The sequence below is a fragment of the Mastacembelus armatus genome, chromosome 5 (assembly GCF_900324485.2).
Source record: "Mastacembelus armatus chromosome 5, fMasArm1.2, whole genome shotgun sequence".
NCBI classification, from domain to species: domain Eukaryota; kingdom Metazoa; phylum Chordata; class Actinopteri; order Synbranchiformes; family Mastacembelidae; genus Mastacembelus; species Mastacembelus armatus.
The window spans coordinates 19,804,647-19,826,698 of NC_046637.1; the positions used below are offsets into that span (position 1 = coordinate 19,804,647).

Here is a 22,052-nt window from a genome sequence, read left to right on the forward strand (position 1 = left end):
CGTAATTACTGACCCTGAAAGTTTGTAAAACAGATTAAGCAATGTTTTGAAAGATACACATGTTTGCAAATCAGTAAGAGAATTTTAAATATCGAGGTTTTTAAATGCAGTTTGGTATGAACATTTCTGTTTAAAAATTTTTGTTGCAGAAAAGGGAAGGAAAGCATTGTAAGCTAACGTTGATATTAAGGTCAAAGTAGGAAAGTTGTGGTCATATTCGACACGGAGCTTGTCGACAGTCTTCACTATCAGATGAGGAGACACGTGCGCGGCTACTTCTGGCCACGTGATCAGCTCCAACAACATTTAATAGAGTCATCCACCAGGTGGCGTGGTATAGTCAGCTGGACCATGATTCATTTAACAGCCTGACACACTGATGTGAAACTGCAGTGCAACTGGAGTTTAAGATCATATCCGATTAATGCTACAGGTCCGTATTACATCAACAACCACAATGATAACTCCTGCGTTTGACCTGAGCCAAGATCCCAACTATCTGATCCTTAACATCCGTGTGCCCTACACCAAAACATCAGAGTTTGATCTCTACATTGATGGGACAGATTTCAAGTTCTATGCCAAGCCTTACTTTCTTAGGTGAGTTAACCACATTCACTGATGTCACTGTATATGCATGTTAAAGCTAATCAAATAAAAAGGATGTTTGTTTTCACTGTTTAGTAATTGTTGCCCTTGTTGGGGTACTATATTATTTTCAGATTAAGTCTTCCTGGAAGAATAGTGGAAGATGGGAAAGAAAAGGCCAAATTTGACATTGATAAAGGTAGGTGTCATAATAGTATGATGATGATAACTCATGCTGTATGGTGGTGGTAAAGGAGCGTGACGTGTCATACTATACTAGTTGTATAGTGGTATGATGTATGAAATTGCTGAGGCAAATAAGTAAATGCAACGGCTGTTGCATTAAACTGAATATTGTAGGCATCGAAATCTATTATATGCACAACCTAGAGGAATGAAAATATCCCACATTTTTTTTAGCCACAAATTAATCTCAGTGGATTTACTCAAGTATGATTGAATTCATTTCTCAGGTGGCTGTAAACGTCTTGCTGTAATTGGATGTGTGTCACACTCTGCAGTACAAGATATAATCACTCTTTGAGCCGTGAACCTGAGATGCACCAAAATCCAAAAGAATAAAAAAACTAGGTTTTCTCTTGAAAAATCTAATATCATCCATCAATTTAATTTCTTTTACATATTTTAGGTTTAAACAACTGTTGGTGTTACTCCCATGTTTGTCAAAATGTGCCGACTTTTCTTTAACATGAGAAAAACAGTTTGACAAGATCATTTTTAGTTGTACCAACGTTCTTGCAACATATTAAGTCCTACTTAATATACACACAAACCTTATACAAATACAAAACTATAGAATAATTACCACACCTTCCCAAATGCAATTGCTAAACTGGGCTGTTAAGTTTCACTTCGATTTACTTAAAGTAAAGATTTGTGCATAGAAATAGTCACTCCCATGTGGCACATACAAGTGATTTAATTTGTGGCATTTCCCAGGTTTCTCATACTGACAGATAATGCATATAATCATTATCTAAACTGATTTTATTTGCAGATTCCAGAGCTTTTAGTAATTATTACAGTATAGTTCCTTGGAAAAGTCTCTCACTATGGCAGTTTTAGGATCTGTATACAGGTCGCTGTCCAGAATGTGTTGCACCCATTTTTCCATCCAGTGGAGTTCAGCATTAAGCTTTATATAGTAGTTTTAGTGGTATTGATTATGCAAATTTAAATGGATTTTCTGACAAGTTTGTGCAGTTGAGGATTTGCTGAATCCAGCTTGGAACCTGTGTGCAAATAAATCTCCCGGAAAGAGGATAGATTTAGGACAAGACTAAATTGTTGCAAGGCCCATTGTTATTACTCAGTTGTGGTGAAGAAAATTTGTGGAGAAAGATTCATACATGTTGGTAAAAAGAAGCATTTTATGTAGTATTTTATGTCAACATGTGTTAGAATGTAAGCATATTTATATTGTTGCCTAGGAAAACTCCACAGCGTAGCCTGCTTTAAAAAAAAAATATATATATATATATTGCTTTGCATCACATCGATGACCAGTCACACACAACCCTGCAGCATGGTGCTAGTAGCAGTCAGTGATCGATCCCCAGGGTGCCTTTGCTTTGTACTTCAGTCAATAGGGCAGCGTTAATTAACATATGAATGGTGGTATTTTATCCCATTTAAAGGACCACTGAACCATCTGTAATGTCATAATGATAACAGCCGGCATTCTGCCTGTAATATCACCCCACTATGTCAATGACAGGGAGCTCGTATGGGTTTTCTTTAAATATAGAAGGAGCAAATGAAACATAATAAGTATTGGCCTGAAGTTTGTTATCTTCTGTACCCTGCTCTCTGATATTATGATCAGTTGTAATGAAGTTGTCTTCACAGAGATGTCTGCCTTATGGACTCTGACACCTCATTGCCCGTCTGTCAGCGTGGCCCCAGTTAACACGCTGTGTCTAAATAAGCCTGTAACATCTGCTAATAAAGCTCCGCTAATGAGTGTCCTTGTTTAGACTTATAATGAGCAATCATTAAGATCCCCTTTTCTAGCTCTCCGTTCTGCAAGTCCTGCAACTCGAGCAATTAGCCGCCTTCCATTGTAAAGCTCTTTTAAGCTTTAACACTTGGGTACATTAAAATTTTATGAGGTCTTTAGGCGACCATCAGATTATCTCTGTGCGTAGCTAAATCATTCATATTCATCAATCATGTAATGCCTGTTTAATTTTAATAGCGGTTTGTAAAGCAACTACTTCATCTTGAAGTATTGCACATGCAGGTGGCCTGATTCATCTGCTGTCATTTGTTATGCACTTGCAGAATTAAAATCTATGACTGTATTAAAAGTGATCAATCAGTTTTTTGTTTTTTTTTTCTTTAGGGTTAAAATCAGTAGTCTGTGAGTACTTGCTGATTGTGTCCTGTTTTTCTTGTCCTCTCTTATCATATGTTGTGAGCAATCTGTGTGTGTGTGCTGTGTCCTTCCTGACATATTACTATCAGTTTTTAAAGAACATTTAGAAAAAGGATCTGTAGGAGCAGTCAGAAGTCTGGGGCAAGCTTTTTAATTCAGTTGATTTTCATATTTTCTATTTACATTGTAGATTAATGCTGAAAACATACAAAACTTTTAAATAACATGTGATAAAGTGACTTATTTTGTCCAGTCACTAAGAAAAACAAACAGATGCTCTCTCTCTAAAGACACTGTAATCACAAATGACTGGTACTGTTAAATGAGAAATGTCATTTGATAAATCACAAGGATTAAACTGTTATTCATTTGGTTAAGCATGTCAGCACTCAAAGGAGTCAGATTTTTTTTTACAGAGTGAGTTTATTAACATCGGTGATGGTTTAAAAAAATAGTGTACTTCATGTCCTACCATGCTGTAGGTCTTTTCAGTCTTTGGGTCCCTAAGGAAACACCTGGAGAACATTTTGAAGGCCTCCAGATGCTGACGAGTCTCCTCGCCCCAAAAGGTTCCCGTTCAGCAAAGTCACTAGTAGAAGATGTGAGCACAGGTAAGCCACATTCATCCATCCATAACTTCTTTAAGTCAATATGCAGTTTGAAGATACAGGTGATATGGTTAGCACCAAGAGGAAATGTGTTACCCTGCAATCAATTGTAACCTCTTAACGTTTCAGAAGGATGCAGTCAGAGCATGGCAGAGGATGAAGAGGAAGACGAGGAGGAATTTGACTGGCAGATTGAGCAGGAGGTTTACAAGGAGACCTCTGAAGAGGAGCTGAGAGCCCTGCAGAAATATGGCTTTGGCAATCAGAGGTGTGGAGTGTTTGCCAGATTACAGGTGAGATCTTTCCCTAATCACTGAAATCCTCATGTCCTGTATGAATATGAACAAGCCTGCTGAATAGAACTGTCATTATCATGAAAGTGAAGTCTGTATAACAGTACGACACCTCAATGCTGTGGCTGTCCTGACAGGAGGAACTCAGCGATGTGATTGATGTCAAGAACCCAGAAGGCACCACAGCAGCAGAGAGAAGGCAGGCACGACTGGAAGCAGAGGCATCAGCTTTCTCTCCAGACCATTTCCTGTGAGTTTGTCAATGTGAAAATCTCTGACACCCTAAAATGTTACTCCCCCCCCCCCAGCACTGTTCGTTGTCTGCTAATATCTGCATTCTGTTGCAGGGCTGATTTGTTTGAGGATGATGAAATAAAGGGGTTACTGAAGTTTAGACCGTGGTGGACAAAGCTGAGTCCTTCAGCAGAGCATCAAGGAGAAGCAGGTCAGCCCAAGCTGTCTCCTAATAATCTTTAAACGTCATCTATAGATATCTAAATCTCAGTTGTGTTGCTAGGATCAATCTCATGTTTGGGTGCCTATATAAACAAGATTTTTTTTATCTATGACAAAAGACAATTACATAGTTTTTTTTTTTTTTTGTCATTTGTCCTGCGACATAAACACTGATTTTATCTTTACAGACGTATTTTATGAACTTATGTTTAATGTAAAAAAAAATGTGCCAGTGATTAGTAAGGCCACAGTAGCACAGTCTGATAACAGGGTGTAGTGGTTTGAGTGTTTGGAGTAGTGTTGTCGTGTGTTTGCATAGTAAAGAGTGCTTGTGAATTTGCATTTTTATATTTGAGGTGTGTGGTTTGTGTTTGGTCAGCACCCTTAATGCTTGATGAAAAAAAATGTTATGTTTATGATCACATATCAAATGTTAGTAAATGTGGATCATTTTGGGTTTTTCAAGCCATTTACCGGTGACAGGCAAAGCAGTAACAAAGGGCTACCAGAAGGTGGCATAAAGTTACAAAATTTGAGAGGGCAATCATGCATCATGTGTTATTATTTAACTAAATTAAAATACCTTGTTGACCATTTTGCAATTCCCAGTAGTCACATAACATAACTTCCACAAACAGTATTGTAAATTGAAATTATATATATGCAGACGTCCAAACAGGAATCTGTTGGCTGGGCTTTTTGTCTCTCAGGCACTGACATTGTTCTCTGACAATATATGAATCCCCAAAGGACACATGAGTCTTTTCACTGCCCTCTTTCCAGAGGAAGATCAGAGCTGAGCGTGTCAACCACAGAGCTGCCTTCCCTGCCAAACAGCCTCAGGGCTCTTCAACAGAAAAAAACACTCTTGTCATTATGAGAGATTGAACTTGGACCTTTCTTAATCTCTACATCTCTCTGCTGCCTGTTGAACAGTTTAACAAGTTAGAATGTGACAATTCAAAAAAAAAATCTTCTAATATCTTCAGCAGTTTTTGTTTTTTGTTTTTTGTTTTTTTTTTCAAATTCAGGATTTGTTTTGGAAGTCAGGTCCCATCCATTTCAAATCAATGGCTCATTTACCTTGATTGAAATGTGCTATTTGTTGGCTGGAGCCTCCCATCTTCACTTCTCCCTCCTGCCTCTTGCAAAGGAGTGATAGCTTATAAAGCCAGTGCACTGCCAAAGTCGATTTAATTGTGCCATCTAGTCTTCTTAACAGCCCACTAATTCCAGCAGTTCCACTGTTTAAGCTGGCACATGGCTCACGGCCACAGCTTGTGTGTGGTGCATGGGTGTCGTACGCTCGTCAGAGGATTTAGATTAAACACATAGCATTATCACAGGAGGGAGTGCTGCTGGTCGAATTTCCACCAGAGCGAGCGCCCGATCGCAAAAGAGCAGCAATCAGTCAGCGATGCAAAATGCCATTAGCCGCAGTCTGAGTTTAGCCTCCGAAGAACATTACGGTTCCTTGTAGCCCCGTTGGCTCCCTCACCTCATTTTGCATTCTCAGATGTGCTGCAGTCAGGAGCCCAGGCGTAGATAAATGGGCCAAATTAAACTTAATGGCTTGATTGACAGGTTGAATAGCATTAGCCTCAGCTCAGTGTGAAAAATAGCATTGGGCAGGAGATTTAAGCAGCTTGCCATCAAATCTTGAAAGCATGCTCATGAGTTTAACTGTTGGTCGTATATTTCAAATGGTGAACTCCAGTACATTTTTCTCCATGTGGGGTTTTTTTTTTTTTTAAGACTTTATGCCCCCTCCGTCGCTTCTGTTAAGTTGATAAATATGTCACCTGACAGATGGATGTGGACACAAGTGCTAATGAAGTAGAAATCGGCCCCTTTGTGCTTTCCAGTGTCAGGGCCAGCACACTGACAGGTCAGAACTATCCTCCAAAGGCCGTGTTCACCCACTGGTCCAGAATAAATGGTCCTGACCGCTCAGCTTCTCTCTACTCTACCTTGTTACACTGAGTTTAGAAATGTGACCTTTGACCATATTAGATAGCCCTCTGTTGTTTCAGGCGATACATGACTACAGTTTGAGAACACTATCAATAAATATCACTTCAGTATTACCCATATCTGCCATCCAAGGTCAAACATTGACCTTTTCGCATTCATGAATTTCTGACAGTGTTTTCCAACCCTCAGCAGTATTTTGACAAAACATATTTGCTCCATGCCATCAGGCCATCTGGACCTGTAGAGAGCAGTGACGAGCCAGGCTGCCATTCCAACTGGAGGAATTAGGTCAGAAATTAATTTGCAATCAGAAGAAGCCCTCATACACTGTCTGCTAATGCCCATTAGAATTGATTGGCTCTAAAGTGGAAATAATTAAATCGGGTCTGCTCACCTCACCAGTTTGGCTGCAGGATTAAAAAAAACAAACGTCAGAATCATGTGGCTGCTTTGTCCAACATGTAAGAATGTGGGTCTGTTTCTATTTAGATTTTGCATTTAGTTATTGTGAATATAGGTTTTTAGTTGCAAAATATGAGTGTGTTTCTCAATATCTTTCTTCAGAACAGGTGGTGCTTGTGTCTGTCGAAATCTTCAGGGTAATTTCTGCGTGAATGATGATCCATAAATACATAAAACATAAATCAAACATAGATACACCTTTGTGTTTTATATTCTTCAAGTGCCTGTGCTTTTCTGGCATATGTGTGTGTGTCTGTCTTTATATATATATATTTATATATAGTCTTGCTCATCAGGGGCTCACTGCAGGGACTCTCCTTTCCTCATGCAGAGAAATGAATTGCTTTCAGCTGTTTAATAAGCTGCTGGGAAAAGGAAAAAAAAAACTGTTGAGTTACAGCATGTTCCTGCAGACATTCAGCATGGCTTTCAATACAGAGCTGTACAGATAGCTTAAATGGGATTGAAGTCTGTTTGTGTCACCCCATTAGGCTTGCCACAGATCCCCATTAAGCACATGTCTCTTTCAAAAGGCAACAGTTAGTGATTTTGCAGGAAGCAGAGGTTTGAGATATTTTTATATGACGAAGCTCAGGGTTTTCTGTTTCGCTGTCAAACAAATGTTACTGACTTTTCTAATTTTGCTAATTCATTGTTGGACTTTTTTGGCTTCTTTGGCATTTTGCTCCTCATCGGCTTTAGTTATGATGATCTCCAACAATCCAAATCCAACAAACTGGTGTGAATATGGGAAATAGTTTTAAAATGTCTGAGAATATTTTGGTTTAGACAGTCTCACAGACAAAAAAAGAAAACTCTATGTCACATAGGCATTTCAGTGTGTTTCTGTGGCTTAAAGAGCTGTAACTGTTGTTTAATGTTAAACATATATTGGTAAGGCTATCATGTCTAATTGATGTCCACGTGTTGAGTGCCAATATGCACTCTGATATATTGGAGCCTCCATTCATTATGATGGTCTGTTTAGATTGATAAATCAACCAGGCTTATTACAGATATGTATCGGTGTGTAAGTAACAAGAAATTACATCCATCCATCCATTATCTACACTGTGACTAGACCAACATTGTGCGAGAGGTGGTGTAAACCCTCGGAGAGATCACCAGTCACACTCACATCCACACCAACTGGCATCTTAAAACCACTCATTAACCTAACCTGCATTTGCACTGTGGGAGGAAGCTGCAGTACTTGGAGAAAGCCCACGCAGACATGGGGAGAACATGCATATTCCACACAGAAAGCACCTGGTCAGCCATAGATTCAAAGACACAAACTTCTTGCTATGAGGCAACAGAGCTTGTACCAGAAACCTGCAGTACAGAAATGCCAAAATAGGTCTGAGTTAATTTAGAAACAACTTGTCCAACAGAGTACAATGCAAAGTAGATTTTTATAGATGTAAAATATTTAATTCAGTATTTATGTTGGTCACAGTAAAAGAAATAAGGGCATTCAATGTAAGTTTATCTTAGAAGCTTCTTATTGGCCTGTCACCCAATGAGTGTTTTTAAAATGTCCAAATTTTACTGTAAGCTGCTATTTTAGCATTAAAAAGTAATTGGAAGGCATCTCCAGTGGTAGGATTGATCCAGTCATAATACTGTAATAAGTGTTATACTTACATGTAAGTGTTAATGAGATCTGTAGAATGCATCTTTAATAAATGAACACAAGTGTGCCCAGACACACACACACACATACACATATCCTGGTTTACTGCTTGTATTTTTCCCAGGGAGGCAGGAGAAGGTTTTGGCAAGCATTAGTGGGAAATGCCAGAATCTCACTCTCCAACATAAAACATGACACTGGCAAAACAGAGAGAAAATGAAGCATTTTCATATTTAGCCAGCTTACTGTGGAGGTAATCTTAAAGATTTAAAACACTAAATCCACTCGCTTAAGCTATTTCTCATAGCATTGCTATAACAAAACACTGTATACAGCGATGGTTTCTATATGTATCGGTCAGGAAAATCACTGGTTTGTATTTTTAACTCATGACTGAAAAGCATCTTTAAATGATGGTGGTTTAGGGTGAGTGGAGAGTTTGTAAAGTCATACACTCCCTCTGTATAAATCTGCCTAAGCCACCACCACCGTTTCCCACACCCACTACTGTAGTCTTTGCAGGACAGTTCTCTGTTTCAGTCTTCACAGCCTTTACATGTGTATGTAAGACTAGTTGTGCCTAGAAATGGCATGTCTAACTGTGATATTCTTGTCCAGCTGTTTCATTCACTGATGATGAGAAGGAGCAGCTGAGAAAATTCACCAACCGTTCCTACCTGCTGGACAAGACGTCTCGTTACCAAGCATGGCTCAGCCTTGTGGACATCCTGCTGGCATACTCCTATGAAGTGCGCTCCACAGAGGGAGAGCACAATGTGAGTCTGTGTGCGTGCGTGCGTGCGTGTGTGCGTGTGTGTGTGTGTGTGTGTGTGTGTGTGTGTGTGTGTGAAGAGCCAACTCCTCCTGAACAGCACTTAGCCTTGGATGACAAAGCCTTCTATCCTCAAATCCTTTAGACCCCCTTCCATTTCATTCAGAGCCTTAAGAGATTACCAGCAGATCTGAGAGCTCAGTCCAGACCTCTTTGTGTCACTCCACTAAGGTAGCTGCAGAAAGACAAGGTGAGACAGGGCTGACTTCATTGTTAAAGATACTTCATAGCATGTGTGAATGAATTCCTAGAGATATCAGATAGAGCAGAACGTTGGATTAAAGCCCAGCTATGAAAATGAAATCTACTACATGCGAATCTTTTTAATTTCCATTTGGGATATCATAATCTGGAGAGTCCCACTTTGTTGAATCATGTAGTCTGTTTAATATTTTGAACAGAAATCTGAGCAGCTGCTCTCCACACAGAATGTATTGTACTGTATGTTCTTCTAGCATTTCCTGTTACCATGTTATTTTGCTGTTGTTCTGATGATCAGTGGTCCCTGTCATCCCTGCAGGTAGAGTCACCATGGACAATCCGAAAACTCAGCGGGACTCTCTGCTGGCTGGAGGTGAGTCACTAATTTCACATGGAAATAAGCTGTGCTGCAGAGAATGCATGAATCTCACATACCTATGTTTTTATTTAGGAGGGAATATGCACATAATTAAACGTTACTGCAAGTTTGTCAAGCTCATTTTCACCTCTAGTTTCTGGTCAGAGGGAATATTGAAGAGCCTGATGTTGTCATCTGAGCGCAATGAGTGACTGAATGACTTGGTAAAGCTTTTGTAACAATATAACAATGTACTTAATTGCTGGGGGCTATAGGCATATTAGATTGGACTGGAGCTGCTGTGAGAATCAGGTAACTCGGGTAAAGTAAGCAGGGGGCCACTTAGAGAAACAGAAAGGCAGTGTTGTGTGAAAACCAATAATGTCCCGTGCTGTGGTGCAGAGCGGAGAGCTCAGATAAAGTAATTCTCAAAGCGTAATTTAATTTGTGATTCTGGCTTGCTTTGTCTGTCTCTTTCATTGTTTCTTCTTGCAGCAGTATCTGTCCCACTGTGTATATCCATCAAAACAGTGCTGCAGATTTGAAATCAAACCTTTTCCCAGACATAAATGACAGTTTCATCTGTTGCAGTGGTCAGTCTGCAGTGAAACATCAAGGGCTGATGTTTTTACATAAATTTCCATTCCTTCCTCCCATATTTTGTGTCACCTAGAAGGAATCTTTTAAAAATACACATTGCAGAAGATCAGAATTTCAGTTTTTGGCAGAGCTGATTTTGACCAATTTCACAGGTGCAAAACCTTGGTACAGTAGTGTGAGTAAATAATAGCAAGTTGTTGCAGAGTACAAAAGTGAACATGGAGCATCCTTTATCATGAGATATTTCCCTGATTTTGTCACTTTGGTCAATGGATTACCATTATCAGATTATAAATGAGCTTGTTCTCTACTCAAGTGTTGGATGTTTAATCCTCTTTCCCTACTTCTTTCAAACTCGACAAATGTTTATTTGCCAGGAAGCCAGCTTGTGGCTGAACTAAAAATGTGAACATTTAAAAGCAAACACTACTCACCTTCTCTGTGCACAATATAGTTGTATCAAAATAGCAGTTATGTTCAGGAAATAAGTCATGATATCTGTTGGAATGTGTCCTTGCCAGTGCCAGACATATGATTTTGGGAGAATACATATCCAACAGACTTCTGAGTTTTGCTTTTTATCTTGATGACAGCTTTCTCATAGATGCAATTCTCAAATTAGATTTAGGTTGGCAAGGAAATGCTTGTGAAACAAGGTTATTTTATAATGGAAGTATACCATGATTTTAGAACTAGAATAAAAGAACTGTGGAAGAACACAAAGGACAAGGGACTGTCTACATTATTTGATCCATTGTTCAGCAGTTGATGTTTCAGACAGACATTGTAGAAACATTACGCAAATATTAAATACAGTTCATCTCCTTGTTCAGTGTTCTTTTATAACATTTGTGGCTTATAAGCAGCTATTGAATACACTGGCTTTTGAGCATTGGGTATGTTGTCTCTGTTGTATTTTGAACGCATTATGACATGATTAGAGAAACTTTTGAGGTGAATATTGATGTGTGTGTGCACATGTGCACAGATGTGCATGTGTCTCACGTGGTTTCACTCTGTAAATATGTAGATTCAATTAATATTTGAAGACATACTAGAGAGCAAACTACATCATCTGCATTTGTTGTTTTTTTAGGTGACTGCACTCATTTAAAAAAAGTGATTTACTCTCATAACCACTGACCCTTGATCAAACAGATAAAATCACTGTTAATTCTTCAGTGTTATAGCATAACTGTATCTACAGATCAATTATGATCCTTGCGGTTTGTTCCAAGAAAATGGTTGGCTAAGTAATCCAGATAATGTAGCTGATTAAAACTTGACATGGAAAAGGTCTCTTTATGCCAGACCCTGTTCCAGGATTGAGATTTTTTTAGTTATGTTGTTCATGCTTGTAGATTCATGTAGATTTTGTTGCCTTAGGAATGCCCCATATGGTCCGATTTTTTTATTTAACTGTTTCATGCGACCTAGATGAATTGTATTTGATCCATCTGTTTTATTATATTTTCTGCAGTAAGTATTTCGCTCCGCTTAGTAATATAGATGTATGTGAAGGCTCAACCTATACTGTTATAACAGGATTTACACCCAGGCTTATTTAGCCATGTCTCAGTACTGAATATGAGACTACTTTTGTGCAGTTACATTCTATTGTTCCATTAGCTGTGATAAAGAGTGGGTGTCATGATGAGCTGGTTTGTATAGACATGTCTTAGCTACTGAAAATAACTACTGAGTCTGGCTGTCTTCGCTATTAACAGTCTCCACACGTTTCTGAAACCTGTAGGAGAAAACAAGTATTCTGACGTACAATGTGAATTGTGGCACTTTTCTGAACTCAGTTGAGTTTACCACAGGTGGATTCCAGTCAAGTTGTAGACACATCTCAGTTAAAGCACACAGGATGCACCTGACCACAGTTAGGAGTGTCGCAGTAAGGTCCGAATAATTTTGTGAATGAGAGATTTCAGTTTTGGAGTTTGAGTACATCTACGAGTTATTGAGTATAGATTGCTGGGCAAAGAATTGCAATTTTATCAATTTAAAATTCCACTGACAACACAATATATTGTGCAGTAAAAAAGTTTTGCAAGGTCTGAATATGTTCTTAAGCAATTGTAAACAATCCAGTGAGGCACCTTAGAGAAGTTTGCTTTCTAAGACCTTGACCGCAGTTCGAGATGGAGTAGTTTCCTGCTGTGGTGACAGTGGAGTAAAGAACAGTCTCCACCTGCCTGGCAGCCTTTTACTGCTCGTCAGTCAGCCAGCAGAGCTGTCAGCTCCTATTGACAGGCCACCTCGCTCAATCCCCCCACTCCTTGCCTCCCCCTTCTCCTCCTCCTCTTCTGTTCCTCACCCTCTGCTCTACAATGGATTTCTCCCTGTCTTTGACTGCCTGTCTGTCTGTGTGTCACTGCCGATATCAGCTCTGCTTCCTCACTCCATTCTCCCTCTGTGCTCTCTTCTTTATGCTCTCACTGTCTGTCTCTCTTGCCTTACTTATGCCTAACATTCTCCTTCCCGCCTCCCCCTCCTCCTCCTCCCTCCATCTGCTCTGTGTTTACTTGTCCTCAGTCGACTGCACTGGTGTGACTGTGAGTCCCCCCACCCCTGCAGCAGCAGACCTTATTTACACTCCTGCTAAACAAGCCCAAGGGAAAGCATGATCCCCGATGACACGCACGCACAATCTCGCAACACAGCCTTAACAAGCCACAAAGAAAAGAAGAAAAAAGCAACAAGGCATCAAAATCGGTTTCTTTCTCCAGGCTGTTTGTCCATTAGTGCAGAGAAAATCTTAGAGTGAAGGCAGTGATTAAAGAGAAACAGCAATTAACAGGCCAGTGCTACAGAGGTGTTTAAGACTTGTGAGCCCCTATTTTGCCAGCTCTATAAATGAGGAGTTGTTTGGAGTAATTAGAGCACCAGTCACTGCAGTGCACACCAATGGGAGCCAGACATAAACCTGACAAAAAGAGAGGATGGAAAACTCCTGGGCCAAACCTTTTCTGTCAGTTCTCTTCATTCCATTGTCTCATGAATAAAACCATGGTCTATTTTTGTAGTGGATAGTTTTCTGAATGTCATGTTTTCTGTTTTGCAGACATACAGTTCTCTGCAAGAGGTCCTGGTGTCATTTGGACGAAGGGTTTTGTGTTATCCACTCTATAGAAACTTTGCCATGGTCTCTGCGGCTGTTTGTGACACAGCTAAGATTTTGCAGTCAGGTGAGCCTCCTTAAGCACTGCACCAGCAGCCCACACACCACACTCATAAAGACACATTACCAGAGTGACCTTTCACCTCTGCACGCTGGTCATGACCCCTTAGTGTCTGCCATCTGTTCATGAGTCGGTAGTCTCTCTTTTGCATTAAAGCTATACGCTTCAGTTAAATCCAACGTCTTAGTATAGATTCATTTCACTTCACTGTGCAAATTAGCGTGAATTGATTTTGTCCACCCTGTGGTTACTTCTAAAGAGTGTTTTTATATGTAAATGAGGTTTTGGAGTGTGGAGTCAGATAGAGTTTTCTGCCTGCCTGTAAGCTGTTGGATGCATGTTGATTATGAGGGCTGGCTGCTGAAAAGACTGCCTGACAGCCAGCATGCATTTGTGGAACATTGCCTGATAGACACATCCTGCTGGACATAAGGCATCATAAGCATACTCAGTGTGAGTTTGAGAGTAATATTCCTTAGCTAAGCAATAGAGAGGTACAACTCCCACCTGCACAGGCAGCGAAATGGGGTTGCAGCAGTTGAAAACGGACTGTTGACTTTGATATCTCAAAAGCTCAGACTAATCTTAAAATCAAAAGCCCTCACGAACAGATGAAACTCTGCAGTGTAAACACACTGCGGATGTGTGAGGGCTAAGATTATCCAGCTTGTGATGATTTTACTACTGGTAAATAACAGCAAATTAAAGGCCTTTTAAGATCTAGATTAGCATTTCGGCGCCTCATTAAGTAAGAAGATGAGTTGATCAGAAAAACCAGGGAAACAGCAGCTAGAGTCACTTTTTCCCTCACCTTTGTTCTCCACCTCAGAAAAATATTTCCTGTCATTGAAATGTTTATGTTAATACCAAGCATGGAGAGTCCTGACAGCTCTTGACAACATTATACTGAGGTTCTTCTTTGTTCAAACACCCAGTTGATAGAAAGCTTTCTTTATTTGTATCAATATATTAAGAAAAGAAAAACAAATTTTCACTTTTATTTTTCATGATTGTACTCGTAACAGATATTTGCACGCATTAGGGAAGTATGAGTAATAGAGCCTTCCCTTTAATGAACTGTAACACTAAAGCAATTCACCTTGCCATGTGTCTGAGGGTGTCTTTCCACGCAGCATTACTTCACACACTAATTAATTTGTCAGGATAAGGCAAATGGAAATGCATGCTCTGTTTTTGAGACACTTCATTTAAGTGGCTATGAAAGCAAACATTCATAGGTATTAGCAAAACAAACCCATTGATGGCAACACATAGGTTAAGGACTAGGAAATGTTATCCAGGAGTAAATATTTGAATAACCCTCTGGTAACATGGCCTCCTACAATAAGTGCTTGTAACTAGAGAGCCACTGGGCAGATACAGAGGAGCTAAGGGCCTGAGGTGCCTGCTGCTACGAAGTGGTAGGGAGGATCTAAAGGTCAAATTACTGTTGTGATCAAACTGAGAAGACAAGACGAGAAAAGTCAGATGTGGTCCTCATCCACCATGCATCTCTGCTCTCCTTTATTCAGGCAAAATTACCACCAGTCATGAAAGTCTGGTCTGGCAGGGAAAGTTGAGGGATTTAGTCTAGGGAAGTCCATTTCGAGGTCAAAAAGACACTTGATTCAGTTTTGGAAAATCAAGGAAGAGTAATGAAATCTTTTAAGCCAGGCAAGGTGTGAACAGGGGGTGCTTTTGGGGTGCTGCTGGGTTTTATTGAACAAGATCGACTGATGCATGTTTGCATGTGTGACAGAGGGCTTGGGATGAAGGGACAGTATAAAAGAAGGTGTTAATATTGAATGTTCCAATATGTGCAATCATTTGAACTAGATGTGCTGATACAGAGGTTGACTGCATTGAACTGTCAGTGCACAGTGCTGTCATGACTGATTTCCCTGGTACTTTAAATATGACATTGGATGAAGTAGTACCTCTCCAGACTTTCAAGCAGCACATCATTAGTGGCAAAATCTGACAAATGCAGATCTTGTCCTGCTGCTTTTCCTGCTTTCTGAAAGCTTCTCTGTGATCTGCTTAGAAAACAAAAAGTAATGTTGTTTATCTGCCTTTAAAAATATATCACATTTCCTCAAAGTGAGCACCCCAAACCCTGTATTCTCCCCATCTTCACGTCATTATTATTAATATCATTATTATTATTATTATACTGATGATGCACTTTTAGTCTAATGTGCAGTAGTCCCTGCATGAAAATCTATTATTAAGAGGTTATATTCCTCTGTGGAAAAAAATGAGAAAGAAATCCATTTACACTTGACTCTATTCAAAGACATACTGTACATTGCTGGTACGAAATACCGATTTATCTATTTGCCTTTTTTTTTTACCAAGAACTGTTGCAGAGAGCAACCTTTCCCCTAATTTTCTCTATGCAACTCATGAATCTTCCCTGAGAAAAATAAGTCAGGTCTTGGAAGCAATTGTGTTTTTGCCTCAGATGATCCAAGTCCTGAAGTTGACGGCAGAGTTCCCTGCATATGATCCCATACTTAAATGAGAACCAAATGTTTATTTAAGGTTTTCCTCACTGCGAGTGCATGGTTTATTTTGATTGGGCTAGAATGTCTTCGGACAATGCCAGCCAGCTCTGTGGAGGTGGACAGGAGCATTTTCTCTTGCCCTCAGTGGGTTGTTGGCCACATCATGAGGCTATTTATATGCCTGATTGGAGGGTGAAGTGCTGTGGCAGTTTGGCTTGTTGTACACTTCAGGGAAAAGTCATTTGTCAGAATAACAAATGGAGATTCTTTGTAGTTGTACAGCGCTGAAAACTGCAGCTTGCTGGCTAAAGAGATTTCAAAACACATTGTCACAGTGCAGGTGTCAATAATAAAACTTGTCATTTGCATTATAACAAAATATCCCACCACTTAGTAGATACATGTTTGATAGTTTACATAATTTGTGTGGATGGCAATGTATTTATGCCCTGATTAAGCAATTTCTTTCTGTAATGAATTGCATATTGCATCACATGCTGCAATTTACCACAAGGAATTTTCTAATTACGAAATCCACATTCACATTCAAGTTGAATAAAATACATAGTTTAAGACTGTCACAAAGCATGACTTTGGTTAGTTCTTGTAGTGCTCATATAATTTACATTATAAATTGTGACTTTCTACTCCAGCAATTAAACCCAACAAGCATATAAATACCCAGAAAAAAAATTGGGCTTTTAATTTTTATTTAACAGTCTTTATGTAAACCTCAATAAAGCAAGTATATAGCATTGTGTGTTTCTAGGTGCTATAAACAAACCATGAAGTTGTATCAGTTAATTAAATTAACAATTTAATTAAAAGGTGTTACTTTAACCTTAAAAATGTTTTATATGTTTCCTCTGTTCACATATAAACACTTCTAGTATTGATGTAACATTGACTTTCTTGCTGTGTTGCAAGTTTTATGTACCAAGGTTTTGAGATACTCATTTTGATTCTTGCTGCCTCTAGAACAGTTCCATGGTTCTGAACAGATGTGGGTATGGTGGACGAAGCATCATTTTTTTGTATAGGATATATTTTTTGAATGAGACAGTCAACAAGAGGATGGGCCAACAATGTTAACCTGTTTTGTTTTCTGGACTGTCATTAATGGTGTTACAAGTCAGTTGAGCAGCTTTAGCCAAAACATAAACCCTGTTTTATCAGTCTGTCTTTGGCATGTCCAAATTTTGCAAAGGCTGATAGCAGTTATGTAGACCTGTATTCAACTTCGTGCCATGCACATTTGAAAAACACTGCAGCTGATCCATTATCTTGCTGGATTGAATTATTCACGTCTGTAAAATGTATAAAGGCCTTCATGTTTGTCAGATCACAAGCAAAATGGATCCAGATTAAAACTGTAATGATATGTCACAAAAGTTGAATGGACAAACTACAATACAGGAAAAACATCAAAAATATTGTGTGCTATTCTTGACAGATGACGACATCTTTGACAGAAAGTGTGAACAGCACCTAAACTTAATTGACACACACAATGCGAAAAATAGACTTGGCTTCTTTGGCTCTTTTGTTTCAGATGAACTACTTCTTAACCGGGAACCTTTCTTATACTGTATGGATCAAATTACTCTGTAGCTTGCTGGGATTTTCTTCTAATCCTGTACCTTGGCTTTTATGTATGGAACAATGACTGCAAGTCTTTTGATGTATGCTGTGTCTGCCAGCAGCTGGAGTGCATTGTCATCCCTAATACTGAGCACGAATAACACTCTTTTTCCATTTGCCTTCCACACTGTGTTCCTGTGCCCAGGGAAAGCCTGTGTCCTCAAATGTCTGCTGGATATTCACAAAATCTTGAGAGAGAACGACCCAGCCTATATATTGAACGACCTATACATCACAGACTACTGCATCTGGATCCAGAGGATCAAGTAAGGCCACCAATACACACACACAAATCCTTGCACACACACACCTCGGAGACCTTCATCTTGAGAGAATTACCTTCAGAGCCAGGGGAAGTGCCACTCAGCCCCCTTGATGCACCAGTGCTTTAGTGGAGAGGATTTGACGAGTCATTTATCACGCAGGGCTGGGACCAAGCCAGCGATAGATGCAGTCTCCTTGTCTCCATTATCATGTGTCAGAAGTACCATCAGTGAGTCTTAAAAGAGGAAACTATGCTCATCAGATTTACCATGCATGAAACTTTTAAGAGCACACATGCATGCATGTGGCTCCTCATATTCTCCATGGCTGTCAAAAATGCAAACGCTGCACTTTTTACCCAAATGATACAGGTTTGATGGCTCTTTCCTTCCTTCTGGCACATATTTTACAATTACTTACACATTTCAAATGTGAGCCTGCGAGCGCATTATTCTGTAATGAGCTCTGTTTTACTCTTGGACAGGGTTCAGCCAAGTGGTGTGCTTGTCTGGAAAAAGCCCAGTTGAAAAATGTGTGCCTGATGTTGTGGGCTCAGCGCCCAGATGCAGACACGATAAAAGGTCCGTAGGGATTTAGTGCTCACCCCCACCTTCCTTACATTCTCGATTCTACATTTTTTGAGCAGAAGCCTTGAATTGTGCTCTTAAAAATAATATGGTTGCCTGGATGTTAATGGGTGGGAGAGAAACAGCAGTCCGGTTTAGAGTTGGTGAGATCTCTTTTCCATTTAAGATAGAGACTGCAGAGATGACATATTCTCTCTCACACTGCAAGCACATGGAGCTGGTGAAGCTCTGTCAACTCACTGAAAAACTCAATCAGTCTCTTCTTGGCTGAGGGGCCCTGGAGCAATGCTTGTCCTCCCTCCTCCTCCTCTCTTTTTCTTAGTGTACATTGGAACTAAATGTCAGCTTGACCTAACATGCTAACTCCCACTAAGCTCCGCATCAATCATTAAATGGATTAGCCTTTGGTCTCATAGCAGAGACCTGTGATTAACTTGTTACAGATCCTCTTTTTTGTTTGGTTGTTTTGTTTTTCTCAGTGATAAAGCCAGTGAATTTTACAGTTTATTTTAACCTCACATATAAGTTGTGGCTTTGTGAAAAGACACTTATCACCTGCACAGCTATTTGAGAGCGAAGCCAAGCAAGCTGTTTGTTGTCTCAGTATGGGTGTTCTGGCTCTGTAGGATTTCCATACAATCCCTACTTGTGGTTTCTGAAAATATGTGTAATATTAGAGGAGCATGCAGTCAAAATGCAAAGCAGTGCAGTAAACTTAGGTCAATACTCTGAGATTTGGAACGATCCCGATTTCTGCAGACCAGCCTCTGCTATACGTGCAGTTTGTTGTGGCAGCCCTTTTGTGTCGTCTGACAGGTTTAATGACTGATCATGTAGGTATTGTTTTCTTCAGGGCGAGATATTCCCCAGTGCAGGATTTGTCATCCTCTGCTAAGTGAGCCCTCTCTGGGAGTTGGGCGATAAGATGAGATGTAATCTATACCCCCAGTGGAATCCCTGTATCTTGTCACTTGTCACTGAGTACGAGGCAGACACTGTCAGCTACGCACGATGGACACAGCGATTAATGGATGTTTACTGGCTGGGGGAGTTGATTTATTTAATCTTCATGCTGTCCCACGTGCATTTCTTCTGCTGTAGTTCTTCTGACTGCCGAGACACCGGTCTCGAATTTACAACCTCGTAAAGACTTCAGTGTGATTTAAGCCACAGGACAGGCGCTTTCCCCTTCACTCTCACACGCAGTCAGCCATTAGCAGAATGTTCCATGATGATATTAAGAGTGTAACCTCAAAGCAAATTGCTTGTCACATTGTCCCAGAACAGCAGTCATGGTTCCAAATTTTAACACACAGTCCCTTTGTGGAAACCGTTTTAACTCTGGGTCTTGGGACTTGGGTCTGGGTCTTTGCACACCCATCCAATCCTAGTTATTGCAGAATTGTTAGTAGAAAGTATTATTCCAAATTTGAGGTGCATCCTCTCCAGTACATTATCGGCACTCTATGCTTTTGAAGGTCCTTGGATGCCAAAGCCCCTGCAGAGCTGCTGGACTGCAGAGAAAAAAAGTGAGTTGCCTCGTTTTTCTGCCTTTGTCTTCACTCCCTTTATCAAAAAGCTGGAGAGAGGCCAACATAGATTCACGACAGCCAGCACACACAAAGCTTATAAGCCTAGTGTTGTGTTACAGTGCTTTGGTTAAATCAGAAGGGCTACAACTTTTTCTCAGTGCTGGTTAATTTAAAACCACCCACCCACCCTCATTAATTGGGTCAATTAGATTCTAGCAGAGAGTGTTGTGCTCGAGGGTTAGTCAGAGAGGAGGGAAGTGAGGTGAGATTCATGTTTCCAGATGAAGTCATTAGTGGAAAACAAAATCTGGCTCTGTGGGTGTTCTTTCTTTTGTTGAGCATGTTTGTGACTTGTCTATAAAATGTGTGAATTAGACACTCGTGTTGCTCCAGGGACTGGAGAATTGACAAGAAATAGTTTAGGGATAGACTGAGATTCATACTGTAATGGTTAAATGTAATGGACAGACTTGGATAATTGTGAATGGTAGGTGTAAAGCAAGCAATCTCCAAAAAATAATGAGAGAAAAGAATGAATGACAAATGGGGTGTGAAAAAAATGAAAACAGTAAACAAATAAAACAAAAAACAAAAAAAATGAAGCTGTTGACATTTTTTTTCCTTTATTGCTGGAGTGTGAATCAGCCCTCGGGGTTTCTACACACTTTCTCTTCCTTCCTCATCTCCTTCATCCTCTGCCTTGTCTGCATGACAATGGTCATTGGGGAGAGTTGTCAGGACCAGCTCCCCCACAGGGAAAAGCATCTCAAGCTTCAACAACTGGGAGCGTCTCAGGGCAATGAGGTCAAGCACTGGAGACTAAGGTCAGCTAAGACTTGCGGTCAAACTCGTTGAAAGCGCACTTGCACGTGCTGTTAACACACATCCCCCCCACCGAGTGTGACTAGTCAGATCACCTCAGTACACCTCTCTGTGTGATTCTAATGGACAAGGCATTTATTACCCAGACCTCCCCCTCAGCTACTAAGCACAGTAGGCGTTTTAATTTTATATATGCTCAGGGGCCGTTTCCAAGAATTATGATTTTAAAAGACAGTCTCAACTTCACAGGTGTGTGACACCTAGATCTTTGCTGGGAAGGTCACAACGAGCAACGACAAAGCATAGAAACAGAAAATGAAACAGCCTTATCTGATGTTAGCCTCAGCACTGAAGGAGATCCTAGAGCCCCACTGGGGAGAACAAAGACACAAATGTCTTCCAGCTAACAGGGAAAAGCAGTACAGATTTCCTCCCAGCATGAGGCCACTCCAGCTTTTTGTCTTGAGTACACAGGCTCATCTTAAACACAGACTTTACACACTGTGTTTGCATAATTCTCTCTTCACACTTGGAGTGCCCATTCCAGTTATTACAATGATTAAACTGATTTTATCTCTACTTCGCTCCCGTGCATGTGAACCTTCAAATACTCTCATATTTAGAGATATAAACACACAACACTGACAGGTGAATATAAAGCTACTAAATAACTACAAATACATTTTCAGTACTTAAATTACTGAGGGATTACATAAATCAAAGGTAAGAGAGGAGGCAGATAGTAAAGAGCTGAATATGGTTTGTAGGAAATATCCCATAATCCCAACAGTAATAACTCAGATTCTAGTTTTTCAAACTGCTTTGTAAAAAAAAAAAAATAAAACATTTCCAGTTGATGGCTTGAGGGCTTTGACTTTATGGAGCACAAGGCCAAACAAAAGCCTGCAGTAGTGAGGATAATGTGTGTTTATAAAATGTTCAACTTGACTTTTAAACCTAAATGATGATGTGGGAAATACAATATTTTCAGTTGAGGCATGCTTTGAAAGAATAATCCCACACTCCTTTCTGTGCTCCACCAAACCACAAAAGCCTTTGAAGGAAAATGTTTTTCTCTTAATAACCTGGTTCTTCCTTTGGTAGA

General features: G+C 39.9%; 1 protein-coding gene across 1 annotated transcript in view; it reads left to right on the plus strand.

Moving 5' to 3' along the window:
• Positions 1 to 424: 424 nt before the first annotated feature.
• Positions 425 to 22,052, plus strand: part of shq1 (SHQ1, H/ACA ribonucleoprotein assembly factor) — a 28,316-nt gene continuing 6,688 nt past the window's right edge. The window contains exons 1-10 of the mRNA XM_026306696.2: positions 425 to 600; positions 723 to 787; positions 3,469 to 3,597; positions 3,724 to 3,887; positions 4,025 to 4,137; positions 4,235 to 4,332; positions 9,034 to 9,191; positions 9,768 to 9,821; positions 13,477 to 13,600; positions 17,888 to 18,008. Of these exons, the coding sequence (XP_026162481.1) occupies positions 425 to 600; positions 723 to 787; positions 3,469 to 3,597; positions 3,724 to 3,887; positions 4,025 to 4,137; positions 4,235 to 4,332; positions 9,034 to 9,191; positions 9,768 to 9,821; positions 13,477 to 13,600; positions 17,888 to 18,008 (1,202 nt within the window). The remainder of the gene's footprint in view (positions 601 to 722; positions 788 to 3,468; positions 3,598 to 3,723; positions 3,888 to 4,024; positions 4,138 to 4,234; positions 4,333 to 9,033; positions 9,192 to 9,767; positions 9,822 to 13,476; positions 13,601 to 17,887; positions 18,009 to 22,052) is intronic.